This window comes from Drosophila subpulchrella, chromosome 3L (assembly GCF_014743375.2).
Source record: "Drosophila subpulchrella strain 33 F10 #4 breed RU33 chromosome 3L, RU_Dsub_v1.1 Primary Assembly, whole genome shotgun sequence".
In the NCBI taxonomy this organism is placed as follows: Eukaryota; Metazoa; Arthropoda; class Insecta; order Diptera; family Drosophilidae; genus Drosophila; species Drosophila subpulchrella.
In genome coordinates, this window is record NC_050612.1 from 23708878 (window position 1) to 23733109 (window position 24232).

Below are 24232 nucleotides of genomic sequence, written 5' to 3' on the forward strand. Positions count from 1 at the left end.
ACAAAATATCCAAGCGAACGAATTCGCCGTCGTCGAGTGCGGCGAACAAACAAATGCTGGGGCACCGAGCGACAGCATAACGAGCTCAAAAGATACTACGTACTATAGTATGATCGAACGAATCCAAACATGCGGCACAAATATTCCATTTCACACACGCGCAACCGGAGTTGAGTGAGTTTGGGTTCGGTATCTGTGAGATATCTGGAGTTGGTTCTTCTGGTGGTGGCTTTTTCACCCTTACAAATGTTTGCTATATCGCAGTGTAGTAACAGATCCGTTAGGGAAATGCAAACCTTTGTGCCTGTAATGTGAATGAGTTGTAAGATGACTCAGGTAACGGAGACCAGTACTTTGTAAGTGACTCGTTTGTATGCATTTAGACACGCTCTAACCGATGAAAATTTGAGTTAGTCACTTTTGGAAAATTTATTGGCGGTGGGAATATACGACATTTTCATTCTTACTGGCTATCCCTATAAAAATGTCTTAATAATTTTATTATTATAATTTATAATAATAATGAATTATTATAATGTATTTAGTAAATGACACGTTTGTATGCATTTAGATACGCTCTAACCGATGAAAATTTAAGTTAATCACCTTTGGAAAATGTATTGGTGCTGGTAATATACGACATTTTCACCTTTAAAAATGTGTTAAAATTTTTTTTATAATTTAAAATATTAATAAATTATTATAGAAATTAATGTACTACATAAATTTAAGTTATTATCATCCCTTTAAACATTTTGATAAAGAAATCCCCAGCTTATTTAAAGGAAGTCTTAAAAAGTCAAAATTGACAGTTGTTTTTTCACCACGACATCTTACAAATATTTACCAGCTGTTGGCAAATACAAGAGTCAGATACCTAAGTATTCTATGACTTTTTTGCACACCTTCGCTCAGCTGGCAGAGAAGAGGGCAAATATTTTGCAAAGGAGCTGGTTGACAATTGGGGAATCCCAAGAGGAGGGTATTATCAAAACCGGTTTCTTTGTCAAGTGCATGCCATGCAAATATTTGGACGTGGTGATCACCAACGGAGGCCAATAGGTTTTTATTAACTGGCGAGCACAGTCATATCGAGGGCCGCCAATAAATGGGAGCTCGTTATCTAGAATTTCGAATGTTTTTATCACAGATAAGGGGCGACTCCGGATACCGGCAAATGAACATATACAAATACCTGGGAATTGGGCCTACAACCCTCCAAGTGGGCAAATGTAACTCTGGAAGTCCTTGGCGCCTTATAAAACAAAAACATTGCCCTACTTATTGATTTTGCTGTGCAAAGAAAAGCAATTCTAAAAATGAAGTTAAGGTATTTATGTGCATTTTAATAATCTTGAAAAAGTTGTAAAGAACTTTGAAGAGTTCTCAAAAAATACAAGGACATTAAAAATACAACCCCTTTTAAAGCACCCCTATTATTAACTGTCAAGGATTCCATGATAAGAATGCAATTAGCTTTGAATTTATAAACTTATGCACCACTTTCTATATCAATTTAAAATTCTCAAGTGGCAATCAAGTTGGGACTGGCTATTAATAGGCCATTCGATCGAAATATAATTTCAGTTGACTTAACAGATTAGCATTGGTTAAGTTTATGGGGCCTTAGCAAATATTTACCGCCGGCGCTAACACCCCGTAGTTATCAAATAATTAGCGTCCATTTAAAAGCAATTATCACCCACACATTCATAGGCTGGCGCCTCGCGGTGTTATGAAGAACATCGATGGGCATAAATCATGCGAAAGTTAAGTTATGAGGCCCAATGTTGCGCATACGCCATGTGTCAAGCGAAAGCCCCGTGACTTGTCACCAAGTGAGGATGAAACACTGCCCAAGGCATATATGAAAGAAACAAAAAACCAACATGCACGAGTACTTAGATCAAATGATTTAATTAGCACTGGCCCCTCAATTGTGTTCATTTTAATTACATATATTTTATCAGCCGTCAAAGCTTACGATTGCGATAGTCGCAAGGAGGAGGCAAGTTCTCGTGGCCCATGTGTCAATAAGTCAAATGATGTTAATTAATTGAGGTCGATAGCGAAATGCTCTGCAGCCGACAGCCTGCCACAGGCAGTTTACGCTTTCCCAACGTAATTAGCCCAAACGCACCGTTACACAATCGAGGAATCATATAACCAAGATACACCGCAGAACTAATTACTCGCCTAACCTATCCAGGGCCAAACTTGTCAAAGTGCAACACAGTAATGACATACGCTCTGCGTATCTGATCTGAGGGAATTCCCAGTATTTACCTCACACATGAGCTGAAACTGTTTCGGAATTTAACATATGAAAGGGTTATACTATTACTAAGCTTTAAAATATAGCTTATTTAAATGTTGGAATACATTTCTTTCTTAACTACTCAAAAGAAATCAATTCATACATTATCTTTTTCCAAGGTAGCACTTTAGAAGTCATCTTAAAAATAGAACATTGTCACATGGAAAAGACTTTGGATTCCGAAATTAAATAGCTTTATCGCAGTTTCACCACCACAGCCCCTGAAGAGCTACTATCGACAATTAATGTTTAGATAATCAAAACAATTTGGCTTTATGCAGCGATGTCGAGTGATTAAAGTGGTGCTGAGCTATCCGATAGGCAATACTCCCAGGACGCACCATCTTTTGCTCCAATGCATCGCCATACAGTTTCACCAGCGAAGGCTCCTCTTCCACGGGTTCCAAGTATGCAGACAAGCCACCCATCAACTGCAGATAAAAATTTGAAAACCTAACTTCTTTGCTTTCACTTAAAGTTACAGCTTTTGTACTTACCAACTTTTCATCGCAGTTTATAAAACGCACAGCCTGCACGTGCTCGGACCAAAGACGCCTTCGCCACTTGTTATCATACTTTTGGGCCAATGGCAACAGCAGCAGGGAACTGAAAAGCTCATCGCCATAGCTGGCCGCCTCGAAGTGTTCGACAAAGAGATAGTAAAGCGGCTCGAATCTGCCCTTATCGGCCAACTCCACATCAAAGTCAAAGTCATGGCTGGCATTCTGCCTGTAGAAATCCATCAGACAGTCGCGCAGCAGCTCATGCAAATCCGGTACCAAGAACTGTGAGTCGGGGCCCATAAAAGCAATCATCAGATACATGAGCTTCTCCAGCGGGCTAACAATCTGCAGGCCCTCTCGTTCCAGTTGCCGCACGAAAGTCAATGTCATGCGGACCACTTGATTTTCTGTTCACATAAAGTACACATACGGTTTATCCCCAAGAAAAGCATAGTCTGAAGTGTGAGATCGCACCTGAGTATATTGCCGCCGGGCGCTGCTGCACATTTTGCAAGTAATTGTTGAGGATAAGACGCAGCTGGAAAAAGGGCCAGTCGGCGGGCAGGATGGGCGCTTGGGTGTAGCTCAAGGATAGCGACGGCTCGGAGTTGTCCTGGAGGAAAAGTACAATAATCAATATGTGTAAGTTTAAATTGTTTGCAAGTCTGGAATAAATATATAAATGGCACGCTTTAAATTAACTTAGCAGTACATACAGCTATTATGTGTGGATAGACCATTTCCAGGCAGGATTGTTGCAGCAGCTTCAGGCTCGCTTCGTCCAACTCGACGAACTCTGCATTAAAGATGAACCGCTCGAAGGTGCTCTTGATCTGGGTGGCATGAGCGGTGGACAAGCAGCAGAGATAGTTGTAGACCAACTGCAGCAGCAGCTGGCGCTCCAAGTAGGTCTCCATGCCGTCCGTGGTGAGCAGCTGGTGAATGAACCTCAGCTCGCTGCGGGCAAAGAAGTTGGTGGCCAGGACGCGATTCAACTGGGAGCCCAGCTGGCGCAGATACTCGGCCAGAGGTTCAAGCACCGGCGGTTGCATAAGCGCCGCGAACAATGGCTTCTCGCCGCTCTCCAGCGGCACAGCTAGGAGGGCCCAAAGGTTACTCAACAGATTCACCGGATACGTCTCACTGACTATCAGCTGCGGCCCATAGTCGTGCATCAGCACTGCGCCCACATTAGGCAACGCCGCGTGCACATGGCGTCTATCAATAGGGTGTTTCAGCACGACGGAGCCCTTTCTGGAAGATAGCAATTAAGTGTGATTGAATAGGTAAAGGTCTTCCAAGCCCAACTTACACTAGGTCATGTACACTGGCTATGAACCCGCTGGACTGCACGAATTTCGGAAGGATGCTGCGCAGGAAGGTCTGAAAACTGCTGGTCCCCAAGTAGCAATTTTGGGAAAACCAGCATACGGCATATAGGGCAGCACTCAGCAGCGTCATCTGACTAAACTGAAAATACAGGATTAAGGATTAACTTAGTTAAATGTTTGTAACTTGGCCAACTTACATCTTTGATCTTTTCAACACGGGTGGCAGAATGTAGCCAGGCGCAGCAACAATTGTTGAGCGGCTCCAAGAGCAGCTTTTGCCCCTCGGCGTCGCATGCTCCGCTCTCGCCACTGGCCACCAGTGCGACCAACAGGGCGGCTGCGTGTTGACGCACCAGCCCCGATCCGCCCACCCCATCAAAAACACAGTGATTGCCATGCCAATCCAGTAGCTGACGAAGCGCGGGCAGGAACTGCCTGCAAATGACACAAAACTATAGTTATTATCCGCAGTCGGTATTTGATTTACTATAAAAGTGAGCTGCAGCCCAAACCATACTCAGTTCGATTTATGCAATTTTAAAGGCGGTTTACAAATCATTTTTATAATGGGACCCTGGCATTTAAGCCTTCTACTGGCAGCCCTTACAATATATGATTTTGTTCCTGCAAGTCAAGGAGTAAGTACTTGCTACTCATTAAACTGCATGGGAACTCATTTAGTTTTCATTTCGAGTAGCAGGAAATTAACCCCATGATTATAAAACAAGTTAAGAAACTACGAATGCGATGCTTAAACCAGACAGGAGCCTCCGAAGGTACATAAATGATATTCTTTAAAAACTCATTTAAAAAAAGTATATTTCGCCTAAACAAAAGAACTTATGGACCATTCCGTACAAAATAGACTGTTACCCAACGATCCAGGCGTTAAATGTTTTCTACACTGCATGTTTGATATGTTCGGATTGGTATATATCGTCTTCTTAAAAACTTGTAAAGAAGGTATAATATATTAAATATTTCTCACTCTATAGATTGACTCACAAAACATTATGCACTTGGAGTCACTTGTGGAAGTTTTACCGGAGGAAATACACGACACAATTATTGGATTAGTCGGCGCATGTGGTACTAAGAGTACGTAAACTTCTTAACATTTCTTAAATTATTTGTATTTATGTATACAAAACTCTTGCCAGAGGGAAAAGATGGCTGTGAAACCGCTTATGAGACCGTCAAGTGCTACATCGATGTAAATGGCAAATTTATATGGAAACAGATGGTTTCGCTACTTGGGTAGCGGTCACCCACCTGAATAGATCCCGATCCACAATTCCCAGGAGCAGTAGACAGCGCAGGATGCGCAGTGACTCGATCTGAACGCGAACCATCTGGATCTGTACAAGAGAATCCCATGTTTAGAGTGAACTATACAAATAAATGCGTATTTGTATACGCACCTTATTATCCTGAAGGAACAGGTATTGCTGGAGCCGCACAATAAGAACTCCTTTAGAAAGACTCTTGGCTATATCCAGATGTTGGCAAACCAGCACCCGAATCAGTTTTAGGAAGAGAATTTGCGGCTGTCCATAAAACTGATTGCTTCCATTCGAAGAGGGTAAGAAATTTTGGAAGAGGACTTCTATTAAATAGCTGTCATTCGCCAACTGTCTAGCCACTTTGGTACTTGTGCGAGCGATCCTTATTAGTAATTTCAGGCAGGACTCAACTGTGCTATTATCTGGCTTTACAGAGTCCAAGATAAATCTAAAAAAACATTATTTTTAGAGCAATTTATAATTCTAAACATGTTCATTGCTTACCGAATCCTTTGCAATATATTTGTTCTGAGCAAACAGTCCATGAGATCTGTTTCAGCTAGTTGAAAGTCGTCCATGGACATTCGACTCTGCGATTCGTCTTCATCCACATCCGCTCGAACAGATTGACTAGTGGTCAGTAGCTTCATGTAGCGTTGTAGGAAGGCTATGGAATTAGTATCTGTACCTCCTTCTTTGTCATCACTGCCATTCCCCAAAACCTGCAGTGTTGGCTGCCAATGACAGTAGGCATTATCCTGAATATGATCAAGGAGAACTTCATCCGTTTCATTATAGAATAGGTTTGCCAGAGCTCGGCTCACAACTTCCAGCTGAGCGGGGGCGTTGTCATCGAGCCCGTAGCGCAGTAGAAAGAATATTTTCGATATTGGCAAAGACAGCACTTGATCATAGAAACCCTGGTTGTAAATACTGAAGATTCCCGCAATGGCCCCGAAAGCGGAGAGTCTTTGCTGTAAGACAGTGGATCTGGAAGAGTTCCGTTGAAAATTGGTAACAAATTTTATCTAGAAAGTCCTAGACGTACCTTGCCAATCGAAACAGCTCTTGAAGTGCATAGCCAGGACGATCTGCCTCCTCGCCATGTAAATAAAGTTCTCGCTCGTCCAGTTGAGTTGAAGAGTCCTGGTCCTTAAGCGTGTGGGGCAGAAGCACACCTTTCCAATCGAATCGAGCATTGAACTGCTCTCCTGGCTTCAATTCACTTAGCTTGGCGGGAATATCCCTCATCCAGGCTAATTTGTGATCCTCCACGAGATTAAAATTAACCCAATTTCCTTTATCGCTCTGCTGCAAAAGCTCCAGAGCTGGATTTGAATCGGGTAGGGAGGAAATTGGTGGGTTTTGGGATTTTGAGGGCATTGGTGGCTGTGGTGGTGCCTCAATTATCTTAGGAGATGTCTTCTTTTCCGACGAATTCTTACTGGTTTGCCGTTTTTTGGACAGCAAAGCAATCAGCGAGGGATCTGTAAAACAATATCTGTATTATTGGAGAAATTAAACCTTATAAATAGGCTTTTTCTTACCCAAAGAAGCCATCAACCTTTCTTTCTCTGCCAAAATCTCCTGTTCGCTCATTTGGTTAAGCACATTTAGGTTTTCTTGGTGTAGTTCCTTGCCCAGCTTGGCATCCTTTATTATGGAACTCCCTTCATTTCTTGGTAAATCAGACTGGCTCTTAAATATTTCGGGAGCTGGTGAACTAGCTTTCAATAGTTGTTTGGCAAAAATACTAAGGGGCTTGCTGGTGTTGGCCTAGAACAAGGATTATCATTAAAAACATATAACAATGTGTTTAGGATCCCATCATGTAACCTGTTTGGTATTCTGAAGAGCAGATCTTGTGGTTCCTCCAGTTCTTTCAACCAGTTCACCCAGTACATTGCCCAGGGAACTGGGATCCATTCTACTGCCCTTCACATCGCCCAGAATGTTTTCCTGGATTTCATCGAGCAGAACTTGGTTGACATGAGTTCGTTCACTTGCCGTGGCGACACTTGTTGCAATCTCTGGGATTTCCTTAGCAGCCGGTAAAATATCTTCCTGCTTTGTTTGTGCAACCGATGTAACACGACCCAATTTGGCCTGCTCGCGTTTCTGGGCAAACATGGATTTCTTTGGAGCTACAAAAAGTAATAGACAAGCAATAGTTTATAAACATTTGGTACCAAAATGCAATCTTAACCTACCTTTATCCATCCGCACAAATGCCGCTGCCGGCTGGAAATTGGGATCTTTGGCCCTCTCCGCATTAAATTCAGCTGCCATCCGCAGGACATCTTCCTCAGTTTCACCAGGCTTAAGTTTCTTAAACATTTTGACCGGAAAAAACAAACTCAAAATGTTTCAAAACAATATGATAGTGTGGCCGTTTCTGAATAGTTTAAATATACCAGAGATCTAAATCAATCTGCGTTAACAGACATCTTAACAGTGCCGCCATTACAGTTTCTGTTTTTAGTACATTTAGTACGTTGTGAATTTGAAATTGAAACGGAAAAGTTGCCAATTTTGTTTAAATAAAATGATCGTGGAACGGACTTAATGCAATTTAAATGCAGCGCTCAGTATTTCAGTATTTGCAAATAAAATGTTTATAAATATTTTTATTTTATTGTATAAAATTAAATATCCTTCCAAATTACTTCCTCGCTCCCCATTTCTTTACTCCAGTTAATTAAATTTTATTTTGTATTCAAGTAGAAAAAACGGTTTAATAATACATGCATAAGCCAGTGACTAGTTTTCGTTACTATTTTCCCTCCTTTTTGAAAGTGGTGCCAGTGTCGGACAAACATCTGGTGAGCGATTGCTGGGCCACTAAAGTATCCTTGTGGGGCAGGGCCGCCACATGGAAGAACATCTCGAGTCCCTCCTTAAAAAGTTCAATAGCCTCTCCGGTCTTCTGGACCTCCATGGCGCGTGCGGCCTCTCTATAAAGTTCCTCGATCTTGATTAGTTTGGATACGCTCTCTTTGAGCGATATGTTCTTGCGGCAACGAGGACAACGCACATCCTTCGCCAAGTCCTTGGGGAACTTGAGCAGATTAACGCAGTTTGCTGAAGTGCACCTTTAGTAAGCAAACAAAATAATTAAATTATGATATATCGATCCTTTACAGACTTAGTACCCACCAAAAACGCACTTGCTTGTCCAGCTTCTGGAGCAATGGCCAGTTCTCCTGGCAGGCCATACAATTGCAGTTGAAGGAGTAGCGTCCTCGCAGGGATCTTTGCCTCTCCTTCAGGTTGTTCTTTATGAAAATGGGTCCGTAATTAACCGAGACAACTTCGTTGGGACGATGTGGCTTGGTAGCCGTTAGAACCAATTTCTTGCCAACGAAATGACAAGCCGTGCTAGAATTATAATAAGAAATGTTTTAACGGATTAATACCAATAATTATCGGGGGAATTGCTAGTAGATGACTAAATATAACTTTAAGGATCATATAAAACAAACCCACCTGGGCCAGCACTCGTGATTGAAGTAGGAACCAGTGCCATAAAGACCAGTGGCAATATAGACCGTCTTGCTGCCGTCAAATCGATGCTCGTCGGTCACTTGGGTTTGGTAGATCTGGTGGGCATTGTACTGTAGCACCTGCAGCAGACCCAACAAGGCGGTGGCCACCTGAAGTTCCACGGCCGTGGGATTCACGCCCTCCGTCTTGCGACGACCAAAGTACAGGGACTTCTGGAGGATGCGCATCAGGAAACCGGCCATCAGGGAGCGGTGCAAGTAATCCTCCGGCTGGCGCTCGTCCTCGTGGGAGCACATGTGCTCGAAGAGCAGGTTGGCCGTGGCCAGTCCCTGCTCCAAACTGGCCGCCTGCGTGAAGACTCGCAGTGCGATGAAGCACAGGATGGACATTCCGGAGCCGATCAGCAGATCCATGTACTCGCACTCAAATCGATGGTAGCTGGAACAGGCCTCACCCATGCACTGGGCCGAGCAGAAGGCGATTCCCGAGCAGTGCAGACAGGAAACAGGGGTGTGCAGCCTGTAAGGATTGGATTTTAATATAGACATACCAATGGAATCAAAGGGGGTTACCCTTACCTCTTGAAACAATTATGACAGTGAGTGCCGAAATAAGTGGGTTCCAGACAGGCAGCAACTGGATCTTCACAGAGCAGGACATCGCCAGTTCTTAGGCCATCGTTGGCCACCACAAAACGACCCTTGTCCTTGGTCTCCACCAGTCTCACCACCTTGGAGGCACTACTCAGTTCGGGATTCTCGCCATGTGCTAGTTGTGGCACATGTTCCAAGGAGGCTTTCTTGGAAATCCCCTTCACTGCAGCTATTTCCTTGCGACACAAGGCGATGTGGGTGGGATCGGAGCCAGTCATCTTCTCGGCAATCTTCAGTGAGATTTCGGCGCGGGCAGGTTCTCCCATGACTGCAATATATGAAGTTACCATTAGAATAAATATATATGAATAAATTAACTTTGCTAAAATTTATATACACTATCTATACATCTATCTATACACATCAAGTCATCATATCATTCTAAAAAGTGATTTGAAAATCTTTCATTCTCTCATTCGACAATTGTCTTAAGACATCCCCATATTATTTTAATAAAACATTTGGATAACAATTATTGAATGATTCATCAACAATATCTCCGTATTAGTGATGAACTTCTGATGAATTTCTGAATACTGGTACTGAAGAATCAACTCACAGCGTAGTCGACTTAAAAGATACTACTATTTTAAAAATCTTCGTGCTAAGAATAACATATATCACTTTTAGTAGGTATTATCCTGATGATATATTACGTTGACCCACCTGCATAAGCCTTGGCCATCTTGCAGTAGTAATCCACGCTGGTCTTCAGCTCCAGGCCAAAATTGATGGCCAACTTGAGGTCATTCAGGGCAGCCTCGCCCTCGCCCAAGCGGATCAGGATGGAGGCCCTCGACCTGTAGGCCAAAGCCAGGGTGAGGCCGTCATCGATGGAAGGATCTGCATTCCGGTCGGGAGCCCGCATCACGGCCAGATTGGCGGCCATCAGAGCCTGCTGCAGTATCTCCCTGCTCTCCTCGCCCTCCCCGTTGCCACTCATCAGATAGAACTTATCCGCCTGGGCTCTCCTTTGGGCGGAGAAGAGTGCATCCTTCTGCTTGAAGACCGGCTGCACATGCTCCAGGACACCCAGCACAGGATCGCACACCTCGCGATCGCTGAAAATCGACAGAACCCGGGCCGCATTGGACTTCAGCTTGCCAAAGTAGTTCCGCAGCCACTTGTCGCCACATGCATCCCGCACATCCAAGCAAAATTCATTGAAGAATCCCCGCCTCTCCGACTGAACGGTCTGCGTGGAGCAGATCTGGTGATATGTGGCATCGAACTCCATTCTGGCTCCAAATTATGTAAAATCTGATACAGATTTTCGATGCAACGAATGGAAAAAAAGTATCTTATCGTCCGCGTTTTCCGATCACCACACTGCCGTTGAGTATTGAAAACAGCTGGCGGACGTTCGGCCTCCAAAAATAGCACCGATCGTTCAGTTCGCAGCATTATAAATACTCGGGATGAGTTTTGAACTAGTACCAGCCGTAATCGGTGTTCACTTTCGATATGTTTTAAGATTTTCATTTATTTTTGAAATAAATAGAATTATTTACATTTTTCATTTGACTCAATATAGTTATTTATTTTCAATTAACTTTATTCCACTTAAAATGCAAGCGATCAGTTATAATATTCATTTTATTTGTAACTGGAATCGGGCTTATAATCACATTAAATAATTTATTTAAAAATTAGCTAAACGTACAAAAATATAACAATATGTATATCAGAGTATTTGTAGTTATATATTCGTAGTTTAAGATGTTAAGTATATTTTCTTTCGCCTGGAAATATTCAAGTTGAGTTTAAATATTCATTAATATTTAGATTTTCTCATGGACTAGATAGATTTTATTCAACCATTTGTTTATCAGTTTGAAAAGATTTTAAATAAAAAAGAGTATTTTTCTAACATTATTCTGCGATACTCCTTGCTCTTTTGTCGCCATCTCATAAAAACATTGAGGATAAACTTAAAACTATGTCTGACTAGATGAATCAGAAAATCCTGTGGAGTAAGAAACATAAAACTAATAAATTATAAACAATTTTTGTGTTTAATTTATTTTAATTTTTGTATTTATTTGCTCGAATAATGATTGCGTGGTTTTCAATGATCAAGATTATTTAAATTAGTCCAATGATTTAAATGGGATATACTTTGATAGACTTCAGTAAAATGCGGTGCTGTGGTAAAGCATGTTTTGGGATTATAGAAAATCATATTTAAAGTCATTATTTTCGCTAGAGACGTACAAAATTCAATTGGCTAATTAAGAGTAAGGTACAAAATTATACATATACTTTTAAATTCAGAACCGTTACAATGTATATAAAATAGGATTGAACTTAAGATTGGTCGGTTTTGCGTTCGGGTTCAGAAGATTCACATGATGTATAAAATAAATTACATGGTGTGTGTGGGTGTTGTGTGTTTGTTTTGTTTGTTAGCTTTAGTCACAATTAATCTCGTTGGCTTCAATTGCAATACGATCTAAGAGAAAGTGTTACTAAACTTAACAAATAAAATGCTACAAAATTTCAGCCTCGCCGCCGAACTTGTTCAAGACTGCGACAGCTCCGGAGCTCACAAGTCGGTATTATAGTAGGTATATGTATATGTGTATATTATAAACTATTATCATCACATTGTAAACGTTAAGTGTTTCTCATTATTTTGTGTAATCCATTAATCTAAGCAAAAACGAGTACATGGTAGTTTTAATGTCTTTTGTGTTTAAGCTTAAAACGCTGCCGAATATCCGTCTAACCGTCGATTAGATTTTCGATTCCCTCACATTCAGCCTGCCTCGCTCACTCTGATTAACGCTATTTCGCTTTCGAAAGCAGTCGGATGGGACAAACTGAAAACCCGTGAAACTTTTCGAAGCCGGTTCCGTTTTTGGTATGTGTTTTATAGCAGTTTACCGAGAGGATGATTGCCCTCGACGTATCCTACGTACAATTGTAAATAAATTAGCACTTAAGAGATAGAGTGGCCTAAACCTACATATAGGTCGCAGGATAGCCTAAGAAATGTGTGGGATTAGCTCACGTCTGCCACGCGCCAAAATGTAACATTTTTCTCATTCGCATTTATAAATAAATTAGCCATAGTATCACTTATTTTGTATTTTAAGAAAATAACCAAACTAATTCAACTATAAAAACTTAAAAATGATAACCCAGAACATGGAAGAGGCCTGTTTTACAATTAAGGAAAGCAGCACGAGACTGTCTCGTTGCAGCAGAGAGCGAGTGGCGATCGCACCGACCTATCCTACCGCTACTACTATACAAAGTGGAGCACAGCGTCAGCCGGATCACCAGCCGTATACCCGGCCGCAGCCCGATCCGCCCTGCAGAGCGGGGCCGCTGCCGGGTGGCCGGGCCGAGCCGAGTTAACCTGATCGGAGCGAGATTAGGACAGACTTCTCACGACATCTTGATGCCCAGGGCGCGACTCGTATACTCGTAGACCACGTAGCTGATGGACACCGCCGGCAGGACTTTGAGGAAGTTGGGTGTGATGCCGCGGTACAGGCCCGTCAGACCCTCCTGCCGCACGATCTTGCGGAACAGGCCCGTCATCGTCTCCTCGCCGCTGTGCGCATCGCTGCTCTTCAGGGGTATTTGCGTTTTCCGCTTTTGATTGGCAATTGTCTCGGCGGCTGCAACAGAAAATGGGAAAATAATTATAGCATTACGTTAACAGAATAGAAGGTAGGAGGAACCCTAATCAAATTAAATAATAGCAACATGTCTCACCTTGTGCCTGTAGCCGAGTGCGAACCAGGGCCAGCGGGTAGGAACAGAGCTGTCCCAGTGTGCTCGATGTACTGCCGCATGCCAGGAGGACCAGGAAGCTGGGCTGCTCGTTGTTGTCGTGGTTGGCAATGTATCGCCTCTTGAGAGTTTCGTATACCGCCAAATCGATGCCGGCATAGGGCAGGATTCCCAGTATGTTCGGTACATAGCCACGGTAGAAGCTACGCACTCCTTCGTGCTTGTAGATCTTGACCGCCGCATCGGCAATGCCCGCGTACTGACCCGTTTTTCTGAGCGCCAGGCGCGTCTTTAATACTTCCATGGGGTAGATGATGGTCTGTGAAATTCCACCTGCCGCAGCTCCCGCGTAGAAACGCTCCACAATGCTCATCTGCCGGCTGCCATCGTCGCCGCGGATCAGTCGCTTCATCTGCTCGTAGGCAGCAAACTTGAAAGCCGTTTCGGGGGCTATTTTCAACACATTGATGCCATTGCCTCGCCACATGCTCCGCGATCCGCCTTCGTTCAGCATGATGTGCATGCACTCTGAGATTCCCATTCTTTGCGTTTGTACCTGGTTGGTAAAATTCATCCGTTAGTATATTTATGGTAAGTATCGATTGTAAGGGGGAGACGCACCTGCAAGTACACTTTAATCCTGTCCAGCGGCGCTGTGCATGTCCGGGAAACTGCTCCAGCTATGCCACCCGCCACCAAGTGTCGCCACCAGAGGCCCGTCTGCATCTCTTTCTGTGTGAAGTCATCAGGTACATTCATATCCTCGCCAATGTCGAGGTACTGCAATTATCAAAAGGAAATTGGTTAGAAAATACTCAGGATTTATAGATGTAATTCTAAGATTTTACAAGTCTATGTTGAATGGAATGAAAGGTTGTTAGAAGGCGAATTAAAATATGCATTCCATCATTCTTAACTTATTGAAACTTATAAAACACAGTAAGATGAAGCTTATATCCTCTTTTAGCTTATAAAAACAAAAATAAAACAGACATTTTTAGGAGGGATGAAATGGGTTTGCATTTAACACTTTGTTCTACAACTATTTCCTGCATATAAACTACCAGAATATCATCAGATAGGTGACATACTGGGGCTTCTCCCGCTAAGCTGACGACTTCCTTGAGAACCTCTAGCTCCATCATCTAAACACTTAGTCACTGACTGTTCTCCCTTTTAAAAAACAAGGTAATCGCACTGCGGTGTGGTAATATTAAATAATAATGCTGCTTGCTTATGCAGAATGCAAAAGAGTGATGGGAACTAAACAATTTACACGCGCCACGAAAATCCCCATCGGCTGAGTGAGAATTGCGGAAGCAGGTGAAAAAGAACGATGCAAGAGTCGTAAACAAAAGTTATATCATTCACATTAGTTTAGTTTGGCTGCTCGTGCATAAACACATATGCAACTATATATATCGGGGGTTCGTGCCGCATCTATGTACTTTATTTTCTCGATATGTGTTTTCTTTAGACGTGCCCCACCCCGAAAATAATTATAATTGGCTCGCCTTTGTCTGTCGCCAATTGGTTGTGCAATTTGGCAGATCTCTTATAAAAAACTAACGCCAGAATGGGCCTGAATGAGGTGAAATATTACTTGTCTCTATGAATTGTACAGCTTTTGGCTTTAAATCGAATTAATGCCGCTGATAGTCGAAAAGCTGTCTGAAATTGATAACCATTATCAAGTCTTGTGATGTATAAAGCTTTCGAGCGAGCAAAAACCCAACCGAATCCCATTGATTACCAGTGAGAGAGTTATAAAGAAAATTGCCAGAAGTTCAGGGCGAAAATAAAAGGTTATTACACTCATTCCCCCCCATGGCCAAATGTCATTGAAACTAATTTGGACAACAGACATGCGAGTGATAACAGCACTAAAGTGATTTGTTTACCTATTTGGCAGAGCAAGATTTATCCAGTATGTTCCGGTAAACACATCCGCTTTTGATGTGACAAAATATTTTGCGTGATTGTCACATTCGCACGGTGACAATTTCGAGAAGACTCTTTGCAGAATGTGAATTTGACCTTTGATAACGATGGCAGATGAGGGTTAAGTTCACTGAATGGGTTAAGTGTACTTAGCAATTTACGACGACTTGAGTTTGCACTCATAATTAGCGACTAGCAATCACATGGGCTCTATTGTGGGATTGTGGGAATTATTTGGAATGGAAAATTAATCCAGCGCAAAAAGAGCAATGGAAATTTTACGGAATGTAAATTGGCCTCTTGACTGCAACGTCATTCGTGATGGAATTTATCATTTCCGAATTGTTTTATATATATTTTATATATCACATGACTGCGAATCGTAGCTTTTTTTATACACAATGATCTATTTATAAGTTAGTCGTGAATTTGGCGCACAAACGTGGAAATGGCCGTGAAAGGAGCGTAGACTAGGTGAAAAATAAAACAGGTTAACCTGGGTCTTTCAAAAACCATGAATGAATGATCTTTGATTACAAAGAGCCACTTACAAACTTTAAAACACCTTGGAATAACACAAATTCAAGGCGACTACGCTTGAGTGGTTAATCAAGCGGGTTAGGAAGGCTATTGTAGCCCGATATCTGGGGTTTTTCAAGGCATGTAGGTACAGTAGATCATCGACCGATCGCTGAACTTGACTCATGCCCGCAGAATTTACTGCGGCTGAAATCCCCCTGCGACGTCAGTGAGTTTCAAAGTAAACATCATCAACAGTGTAATGTAAATATCAACACGTTTATTAAGAGAGAAAACTGTTGACGTCAAGCAAATTCTGGGGGCTTGACCAAAATGTGGATAAGACGTCAAGGGGTGGGGGGTCATCAACATCACAAGGCGCTGACTCAGTCGCCTACTATGCGTATACTTGTTATACTCATATGATGTTTAGGCACATTAACACACATACGCCCAGTTGGCCAAGAGCACAAAAAGCGTGACGTTTGCAGGCGCTTGGCAACAAGTTGTAAAAAAAAAAATAGAATTCATATGGGAAAAACAGAGAGACAGAGGGAGAGCCACGCGAGTCGCAAATCTTAGGCCAACTGCCATGCCTGCCATGTGTGTGTGCGAGCTAAGTATGTCGTCTTCGGCGATCGTTAAAGTTAAAGACTGCCTGCAGGGAGAATTCGGGGTTTCGGGGACGGGGACGGACCGGTTCCATATCAGCACCTCAACCGTCGGAGCTCGTTTCAGCCCGCCATCCATCGATCGGCGGTCTGTTGCTAGGCAACTTTAAACGTCCATGGGGCAACTCGAAAAACGAATACCACACCAAAAACCAAAACCACGACGACGCACCAAATGAAATATTGTGTAAGCACAAGTGCAGCGAACAATTGCAACAGCTGCGAAGTTGAATAGCGGATTGGGAATTAAGTCGCTGCCATTTTGAAGGGTATTTTTAGATGTACGGGGAGAAAATATCAATAAAATGGGTATCATCTGTGGGGCATCAAGATATTTCGAATACTAAAAATAAATTTGAAACCAAAAACATGGGAATGATCTTGAAGATCTTTTTTAAAAATTAAAAAAAAGGATATATTTTATAATAACATTCTTATAAAGATCTGAATAACTTATAATCTCATTGGGCATGTCAAGATAGAGACTGCCTCATGGAGACCCCCGTTAAACTTCCAGGAAAAACCACATACGATAAGATTAACACAGCAAAATAATAATCGAATGAGTCAGCTTCCGCTGCAGCTGGGTCATATAAAGTATTGATTCTTAGAACAACAGTTCAGCCTGAAAGGCTCATAAAAGGGGCCTGTCATCAACCTACCCGTCCCATCATATCGCGGAATATGACCACGAAATCCTCCATCATATCGCCAGCGACTGCCATTTGCTGAATATTGTGGTAATCGACGGGCAGATTGTATTGATATGTGCTATTCCGTAGCATCTTGTCAGGTTTGCACTGTTTCACTTCCGATCTCAAACTCCGTCTTCCGTTTCCGCCTATTTTTGCGCCGGAATGTGGCTTTCACTGTTCCGAAAACAATTGCAAACTTTCACTCGAAGTTGTTACAAAATATATTCGTATTGCAGCTCTCTTTGGCTTTTGGTTTTTTCTATATTTCTTTTCAGATAGATATATACTATCTTGTGGATGCTGTGGCCTTATAGAGCGGCCAGACTTTGCCCGATTCGCTTGATTGCAATTGTGTTTACACTTGTCGCGAAAGAGAATAGCGCTCGAGCTCAATTATATAACCACGCTCCAGTGCAGGGGCTTTTTGTATTATTAAAGGGGCTTGAGGGTTTAACGCGCGCACAACCAACGCGGGAGCCAGCTGACTGAAGACTAAAACCGAATCCGAGCAATCGGGGGACCTGAGAGCCCCGACGATCGCGGCCGAAGCTTCGTCATATATATAAGTATGTAGCTTCCCGAGAGCAAAGTACACCCGTCGTGGGCCTGTGTGCTTTTCGCGACTACCTCTCTTTTTTCCCCCAGTTATGATGGGCCAGCGCGCGTGCGGCCTCTGTACAACCCCTACCAGGGAAAATAAACCCCACCACCCAGAATCGGCTTCTTCCCAATTAGCTATCATTCCATGAGCCTTTTTGACACGCATTTCCCCCACCCCTCTACGTAATTTCCCATTTTTTTTGACAGCCAAAACAAACAAATTAAGGATAAGAACGTCTGGGAATGAGGGATCGAAGCTATAGGTACCCTGTATAAAAGATCCTCGTATCAGTTTAAAAATCATAAAGGAATGTTTCGAAAATAGCAACAAATCAAACAATGAATGATGATTTTTGCTGTTTCATTTTTAAAAAAATCATTTTAGTTTTTTTCTATGTTTCTTTATAGTTAAGTTGGTTTATAACAAATATAACTCCAAAATGGTATTGTATAGTATGTTTTTACTTTATCAAGCTTATTCATTGTTCATTCACAGAAACAATATTTATCAGTAGTGGTCCCATTCGAGACTCATTCAATAATTCTTAAGAAGTTTTCTTTTAAAAAATATAATATTTTGGAATGAAAAGGTTCGAATGAATACTCTCTTCCACATCGATAAAATGAGGTGCGAAATGTAGCTAATAAACGATACCTTTAGTCAATGGGCCAGACACTTTTGGCATTTATTTGCCTGTTATTGTTTACACGTTTCGAATCTTTATCACAAAAGCGACTTTTCGCATGCCAAACCGGATCATACCGATTTAGCACCATCTCGAGGGTCTGCCACCGCGTTGATAGCCACATGACGGGCGTGTGACTTTATTAGCTCCCCGCTTGGATGACGCTCTCTCTATAGAGGTGATCTTGACTGTTTACAGACGCTGGAAACTTTTTCCACTTCATTACCATGTAAACGTCATATTTGTAAATAGGGTTTCTGATTAGGCCCAGTCCCAAAGGTCCACCGGCAGACTTTTCGCGTGTCGTCAACAGAAAACACATTTAAAACTAAATATAAAAACGCAAAATAAAAATGGATTACTCTTATCAAACCGAAAAAAAATAATCGTCGGAATAACAAGCTAGTCATTGAAAACTGAGCTCTGACCACAAGACTCTAGACTATCGCTCGAGATAAGCGTAAAAAGTCCGTGAAAAGCTGGAAACACACCCATTTTTAGGGCCGGCCCCTGTTGAGAGATGTGGCAGTTGTAAGTGATACCTTAACCAGCTGGAATTAATTTACGATGCCCAATAAATAGATGTGGTTAACTGCACCGGGTGCTGTTCAATTGCCTACTTAACGAGCCCCCAACGGCATTAAATTGCCAATGTCTCGAACAATAAACAACAGTTCCCAGAAACACTTGAACTATGTGATTGCGACAATCATGCAAGTATCATTCACCTACTTGGTGAATAGAGTTGTCCAAGTCCTAACTGCGTGATATAGTGATATCTCTCTGCTATGCCTTTTAAGACTTATACAATATTTAAGTTGTTAGCTAGCTCACTTTGAGGGGTTCCGAACAGGAATATATAAAAATCACTGGTTACAGCAACTGCCTCTGGAGTTCTCGAAAAGAATCGCAAGTGCGCGACAATTACAACTTCTAGACAGCGGACTTTGGCCAAGAGTGATTACGGGGCACACAATTCGCGTAAATAGTTTTCGCAACATACTAACTAGAAAGCAAATACACATATGTAGGCCTTATCGGCGGGAAAAGGCAAATCAATCATCGTAGTGCAGGCAACTTAATTATGGCCGCAACTTAATTAAAGCCCAGTTAGTGCGCAGGCTTCGACTTGGCCAGCCGTTTACTTTTCCTGCCCATCAGGCGAATGCAAGAGGATAGCTATTCGGGACCTGTGTCCTTGCAACGTTCCTATAAATAGAAGCGAAACGGGACCTGTCTAGCTAGCTGGTGGCACGTCAGAGCCAATGAACCGGCTGCCGAGAACTCGCCTTTCCAAGTCTGCCTGACAACAATCCCCTGGAGCCGGTTGACCTTATGATTTCAAGTCTGCACAGTCGGCAATAAAAAAAAGCACAGTTTATAATCTAAAATTTGAAAAAAGCGGTTCCAGACGATCGACGGCTCTGAAAATTCTCTAAATGGCAAAAGCACAGAGGCGTTCATTAATTCCGATTTTCCAGTTACATGGGATTGATATAAATTGTGGAATTCAACAGTGACAGTGAGCAAAAGATGATAAAAGTAAACAAAATGATTACGCAGACAACAAAGCGATGATAACGTCACCTGGCTCGGCACACAGCAAGAAATTAGATAATGCGGTGATATTTCGAACAATATTGAAGTAATATTAGATCAAGATATATTTCTAATTACTCTGGTGTGCCAAAAAAAAGCAATAATGGCAGTGACTCAGTATTATAGTTTTCGGGTACAGCTGTACCTTTGACTTATTTAAATTGCCCTTTAAAAAAGTTTTAGGGATTGAAGGCAATCAAAACCTTTTCTTTTTAACTTTAAATGATTCAACTACTTAACAAACCAGATGTATTTTACAAAACAATAAAGCTTCCAAGAAAACTGTGTCATTCAATGCAGAATCACATATTGTTTGACTCATGTAAGAAGTTAAAAAACACTTAAATATATTTTACAAGAAAAGATTTAAAGGTATGCAAATAATATAGATTAGCTAGAAATTCAAATGCTAGAAGGTTAAACTCTGTGTTATATTTGTATCATTAACTCAAACAATTACACCCTCAAATTGAACATGCAAGTTTTTTTGTGTGTAACTAAAAATACTGGATCTTTATGACAATGTGAAAATTATCCCGATAAGCGGGCGGAACGATATCATTAACGGACTTCCCATAAAGCGGGAATTTAAATAGTCTGATGAAATAAGCGTAACGTTTACGTCAGTTCCCACTAAAGAGATAGTGATTAAGAGAGCGCCGATCATATCACACCCACATACTAAAAACCCAGTCTCTTGAGCGGTCCTCGAAAGGTATAATTCTACGAAAATAATACACATGCAGGCAATACGATTTGTGGCTGATTAGCAAATGGGACCGAATGATAACGCCTTTCTCGGCGGGTGGGATGGGAGTGTTCAGTGTCCGGGCGTATAAATGTACGTATGTGTTTTCGAGTGCCCTGTTTCTACGTGGGAGGGACTACAACAATATTAATGATAATCGTAATATGTAACTTGACGGATATGTACCTTCAGATCTTCCTCAGTTAGTCAGGAGTAGTGTGGGTGTAGGAACTACATTCGACAGTTTAGATCGTTAGGGTGTGGAGTGTTTTTTTGTCGGTTTGATTTTGTTTTGTATATGGGCGGGGATAAGAAGGGTAAAAGATGGCAATTAGTTTAAAATACGAGAACGTTAAACAGCTACAAAGTTACTAAATGTTATGTACATGGCTATTTCAAAAAACAAACTCTCTGCTTTTAACTCAAGAACTTGCACTAATTACTATAGATAGTCAGTTGAGGAACTTACAGTAGAGTGCCGCCAAAATTTAATCAAGTCGTGAATGTCCGTTGAGGGCGCCAGAAGCATGAAGTCACGCCACTCGTTAAAGCTAATGTTCAGGCTGCCGTCTTTGTCCATTCTGCAAGACAAGCCATCATTATAAACAGATTTCATTAAAAGTTAATAGGTTTACCCACCTGGTGAGCAGATTCCTAGCCTCGTCCAAGTCAATGTCCAGGCCCAGGTCCTTGAATGCGGAAATCAGCTCCTCCAAGTCCACTTTGCCTGCAATAGGTTTCATTTATAAAACCTAATCTAATTAAGGGGTAGTAATAACCCACCATCGCGGTTTTTGTCTAGGTGTGAGAACTGCAGGACCAAGTTCTTCTCATGCTCCCGCACATAATGCAGGAACTCGGCGAAGCCCACGTTGCCACTCTGATCCTTGTCCGACTGCTGGAGGAATTTCTGTAAAGAAGAATAAAGACGGAATATTACTGATTTGATTTTCATAGCCCAAAGTAATTGCGGAATATTACTGATACACTCCCGGAATATTACTGGAAATTAATGTCACACGCCTGCGGGCTTGTAGCATAATGCCTCTGACTACAGTATCGACCTGAATCGTGAAAACAAATCAATTTCCCGTATCACGAGGGCTTCGCCAGCGGAAACCATAAAAATCTCCTCAGTCGTCTGCACATTAACCCTCTGTATACCAGCTAATCCAATTCTGATTGCTTTTCGAACATGTCAAAGTACTTGTTGCATGTCATTTCACAATCTGATGATTTGTGCAGGGTAAAATAATAAATTAAGGATTTTACTAGAAGTATTTTGGGCAATCACAGACAGACGTTTATAAAAAAATCCCTAACTATGATCTTGCATTATACAGGAAAATCTATACAGCTCCATATCTGTTCAAAATAGCCTAGCACAATTTTACCTTATGGTTTTTATCTTCATGACCAATAACTACTAGTTTGTTTTGTCTAAAATGTAAATAAAGCAGCTATTTATACCACAAACCAAATTTGCTAGTCAACCAAAACATTTCTACGGGCAAAAACAATGTGCTCGTCTAAAAATAGATTTGTTTCTCCTTTTTGGCAAACCACATTTCTCTTGATTTAATGAGCCCTTTTTTGGCAAGTACAGATATGACACATTGATATGAGGGTTAAGCTGCCCAGGGTCAGCTGCCGTGCCAAATGCTTTGCCCAGATCAGGGGCGTTCTAATGAATGTACATTGTATAATTTAAGATTCTCAGATACATTCGCTACCCAAGGCCGCATATTATTGATCTCTACCGTTGTACGTTTGCTAAATATTCTTTAAGAAAGAACAATGGCAATGCAGTTCACTGAGAGAAAGGCGAGCACCGGGCACGGAATCAACATGTTGATGAAAAATATATTTTCTATTTCAAAAAGTCGTCGACATATTCTATGTACAGGAACTCAGTTAGCATATAAAAAAACTAAGTTTCATAAATGAGAACTGCTAAAAATGATTAGTCAATCCATTTCTTTTTTAGTTTCTAAAATTATAACCAGAAATCTTATAATCCCCACTCACCTCCGCGTAGACGCTCGACAATCCGAACTCGTGCAGTGCCGCCGAGAGGTCGTGGATGTCGATCCTCCCGTCGCCGTCGCGGTCCAGCTTGTTGAAGATCCGCTCCAGTCGCTCCTCGTCCTCGATGGGGATCTCGGTGGGCAGGATGGAGCCAGAGCTGGCGACCTCGTGCAGGTCATAGGGCAAGGGCGTGGTAGCGAGATGGGCATGCTGGAGGCCGAGTTGATGGCCGTGCTCATGGCTGTTGGCTAGGGTGCGGGCGGAGTAGGTGGCCTGCGCCTGCTGGGCGAAGTTTAAGTTTCTGGCCGGATCGGGCGTCAAGTCGATGTCGATGTGGTGCTTCTGATCCTGCGGCTTCTGATCCTCTGGCTTATAATTCTGCTCCCCTTGATCCTGCTGCTTGCTAACTGCTAAGGATGCGCTGTGTTCGATTCCAACTTGCTTTCTGACCATTCTCCACACTAGTGTTTACAGTTTACCTCGAGTTTTCTAGTCTTCTATTAACTGGCAGCTGAAGGATTTCTCTGGGTTTGCTCGGTATCGGAGTTTGGATTCTCTGGGGGATTACGTGCTGGCAAAAACTGCTTATGGCCGGCTCATTTTGGTCACCTCGGGGCAATTAAGTGGAAAGATCGATGGCCTGAAAGATGGATTATGGATGGTAAACATTAGTTTTTAATGTTATGTCTGGGCGAAAGATAAATAAACAAGCCTAGCAGGGTATCGGGTTTCCCCCGCGATGAAGTCATCCTGGGTTGGTTGGAAAATATGTGCTTGATAGATATGTGGGTGCCCTTTCTCTGGACCTCCAAGCAGACCATTGATTTTCGCTGCCAATTTGAAGGCCAACGAATTTCCGGAAAACCTTGAAAATTCCACAGCCTCACGCACACGCACGCACATGTCTCCAAAAGTGAAGAGGGCGGAGGAAAGGGAAAAGGGAGAGTTTCCCCAGCCACTCGAACTTTCTACTTTCAAGCGAGGCTTAGAACGGGCAATTCCCACTTTCTCGTGGCTATTTCTCAATTCTCGGCGCCTTTCTCAGCGTTTCTCCAGCCGGGTGTGACTCAAATTTCTCGCGAAACGCTGGCGCATTGTTGCCAATTTGGCAAAAATTATTCTGCACTCGATTTTCATGCACACACACACACACACGCTCAGACGAATGGAATGTGGATATGCAAAAGAAAGTAATGAAAGTTTGACTGCATTCCTTCTGTTCTCATGGCCATTACCTACTGATCGGGATCTATGGAGAGGTTAGTCTGACTTTATGCTTTTTCTGTGGCCTTATGGCTTAAAGCAGAATCACACAGAACTCTTTAATTTAAGCGAAATCGAATTTGGGTTTAACAGTGTGACCACGAATGTTTATCTAGATATACTTCTTTGGGTCCCGGAAATACCTTA

The 24232-nt window shown here is 42.2% G+C and overlaps 4 protein-coding genes across 10 annotated transcripts; 1 reads left to right on the top strand and 3 right to left on the bottom strand.

Moving 5' to 3' along the window:
• Positions 1 to 644: 644 nt before the first annotated feature.
• LOC119554225 (RNA polymerase II-associated protein 1) lies at positions 645 to 7824 on the bottom strand. Its single transcript, XM_037865053.1, has 13 exons — positions 7645 to 7824; positions 7271 to 7578; positions 6982 to 7210; positions 6483 to 6921; positions 5939 to 6424; positions 5573 to 5882; positions 5424 to 5509; positions 4349 to 4586; positions 4133 to 4290; positions 3537 to 4074; positions 3295 to 3433; positions 2815 to 3227; positions 645 to 2748 (listed from the first exon to the last, which is right to left on the bottom strand). The coding sequence occupies exons 1-13, from the start codon at positions 7769 to 7771 to the stop codon at positions 2575 to 2577; spliced, it is 3645 nt and encodes a 1214-aa protein (XP_037720981.1). The 5' UTR covers positions 7772 to 7824; the 3' UTR covers positions 645 to 2574.
• Positions 4635 to 5586, top strand: LOC119554226 (general odorant-binding protein 69a). Of its 2 annotated transcripts, none has more exons than XM_037865054.1 (5): positions 4635 to 4789; positions 4849 to 4927; positions 4989 to 5080; positions 5147 to 5249; positions 5312 to 5586. In XM_037865054.1, the coding sequence occupies exons 1-5, from the start codon at positions 4718 to 4720 to the stop codon at positions 5410 to 5412; spliced, it is 447 nt and encodes a 148-aa protein (XP_037720982.1). In that variant the 5' UTR covers positions 4635 to 4717; the 3' UTR covers positions 5413 to 5586. The 2 variants fall into 2 exon arrangements, with proteins under 2 accessions (XP_037720982.1, XP_037720983.1); XM_037865055.1 differs by having other exon boundaries at positions 4699 to 4789; positions 4852 to 4927.
• Positions 7825 to 8120: 296 nt separating the features above from the next.
• Positions 8121 to 10938, bottom strand: LOC119555069 (SET and MYND domain-containing protein 4). Its single transcript, XM_037866277.1, has 5 exons — positions 10258 to 10938; positions 9517 to 9859; positions 8921 to 9457; positions 8591 to 8812; positions 8121 to 8526 (listed from the first exon to the last, which is right to left on the bottom strand). Exons 1-5 carry the CDS (start codon positions 10826 to 10828, stop codon positions 8208 to 8210), a joined length of 1992 nt encoding a protein of 663 aa, XP_037722205.1. The 5' UTR covers positions 10829 to 10938; the 3' UTR covers positions 8121 to 8207.
• Positions 10939 to 11587: 649 nt separating this feature from the next.
• On the bottom strand, positions 11588 to 24191 carry LOC119552942 (probable calcium-binding mitochondrial carrier CBG00135). Of its 6 annotated transcripts, none has more exons than XM_037862896.1 (8): positions 24058 to 24191; positions 22823 to 23462; positions 21578 to 21704; positions 21434 to 21521; positions 21264 to 21375; positions 13957 to 14115; positions 13318 to 13891; positions 11588 to 13220 (listed from the first exon to the last, which is right to left on the bottom strand). In XM_037862896.1, exons 2-8 carry the CDS (start codon positions 23273 to 23275, stop codon positions 12985 to 12987), a joined length of 1749 nt encoding a protein of 582 aa, XP_037718824.1. In that variant the 5' UTR covers positions 23276 to 23462; positions 24058 to 24191; the 3' UTR covers positions 11588 to 12984. The 6 variants fall into 6 exon arrangements, with proteins under 6 accessions (XP_037718824.1, XP_037718825.1, XP_037718826.1 ...); XM_037862897.1 differs by having other exon boundaries at positions 24062 to 24076; XM_037862898.1 differs by lacking the exon at positions 24058 to 24191 and having other exon boundaries at positions 22823 to 23243; positions 23302 to 23441.
• Positions 24192 to 24232: the final 41 nt, after the last annotated feature.

What these genes read in the sequence shown, in the direction of transcription:
- LOC119554226 (XM_037865054.1), top strand. Translation starts at nt 4,718, where the DNA reads ATGGGACCCTGGCATTTAAGCCTTCTACTGGCAGCCCTTACAATATAT. An exon ending in CCAGACAGGAGCCTCCGAAG is followed by an intron (nt 4,928 to 4,988) that starts GTACATAAATGA and finishes CCTAAACAAAAG; the next exon opens with AACTTATGGACCATTCCGTA. An exon ending in TGTTTGATATGTTCGGATTG is followed by an intron (nt 5,081 to 5,146) that starts GTATATATCGTC and finishes CTCACTCTATAG; the next exon opens with ATTGACTCACAAAACATTAT.
- LOC119554225 (XM_037865053.1), bottom strand. Translation starts at nt 7,771, where the DNA reads ATGTTTAAGAAACTTAAGCCTGGTGAAACTGAGGAAGATGTCCTGCGG. An exon ending in CTCTTCAGAATACCAAACAG is followed by an intron (nt 7,211 to 7,270) that starts GTTACATGATGG and finishes TCCTTGTTCTAG; the next exon opens with GCCAACACCAGCAAGCCCCT. An exon ending in AATATATTGCAAAGGATTCG is followed by an intron (nt 5,883 to 5,938) that starts GTAAGCAATGAA and finishes ATGTTTTTTTAG; the next exon opens with ATTTATCTTGGACTCTGTAA.
- LOC119555069 (XM_037866277.1), bottom strand. Translation starts at nt 10,828, where the DNA reads ATGGAGTTCGATGCCACATATCACCAGATCTGCTCCACGCAGACCGTT. An exon ending in GATGGCCAAGGCTTATGCAG is followed by an intron (nt 9,860 to 10,257) that starts GTGGGTCAACGT and finishes CATATATTGCAG; the next exon opens with TCATGGGAGAACCTGCCCGC. An exon ending in TGTCATAATTGTTTCAAGAG is followed by an intron (nt 9,458 to 9,516) that starts GTAAGGGTAACC and finishes CAATCCTTACAG; the next exon opens with GCTGCACACCCCTGTTTCCT.
- LOC119552942 (XM_037862896.1), bottom strand. Translation starts at nt 23,275, where the DNA reads ATGGTCAGAAAGCAAGTTGGAATCGAACACAGCGCATCCTTAGCAGTT. An exon ending in TGTCGAGCGTCTACGCGGAG is followed by an intron (nt 21,705 to 22,822) that starts GTGAGTGGGGAT and finishes TCTTCTTTACAG; the next exon opens with AAATTCCTCCAGCAGTCGGA. An exon ending in GGATTAAAGTGTACTTGCAG is followed by an intron (nt 13,892 to 13,956) that starts GTGCGTCTCCCC and finishes TTTACCAACCAG; the next exon opens with GTACAAACGCAAAGAATGGG.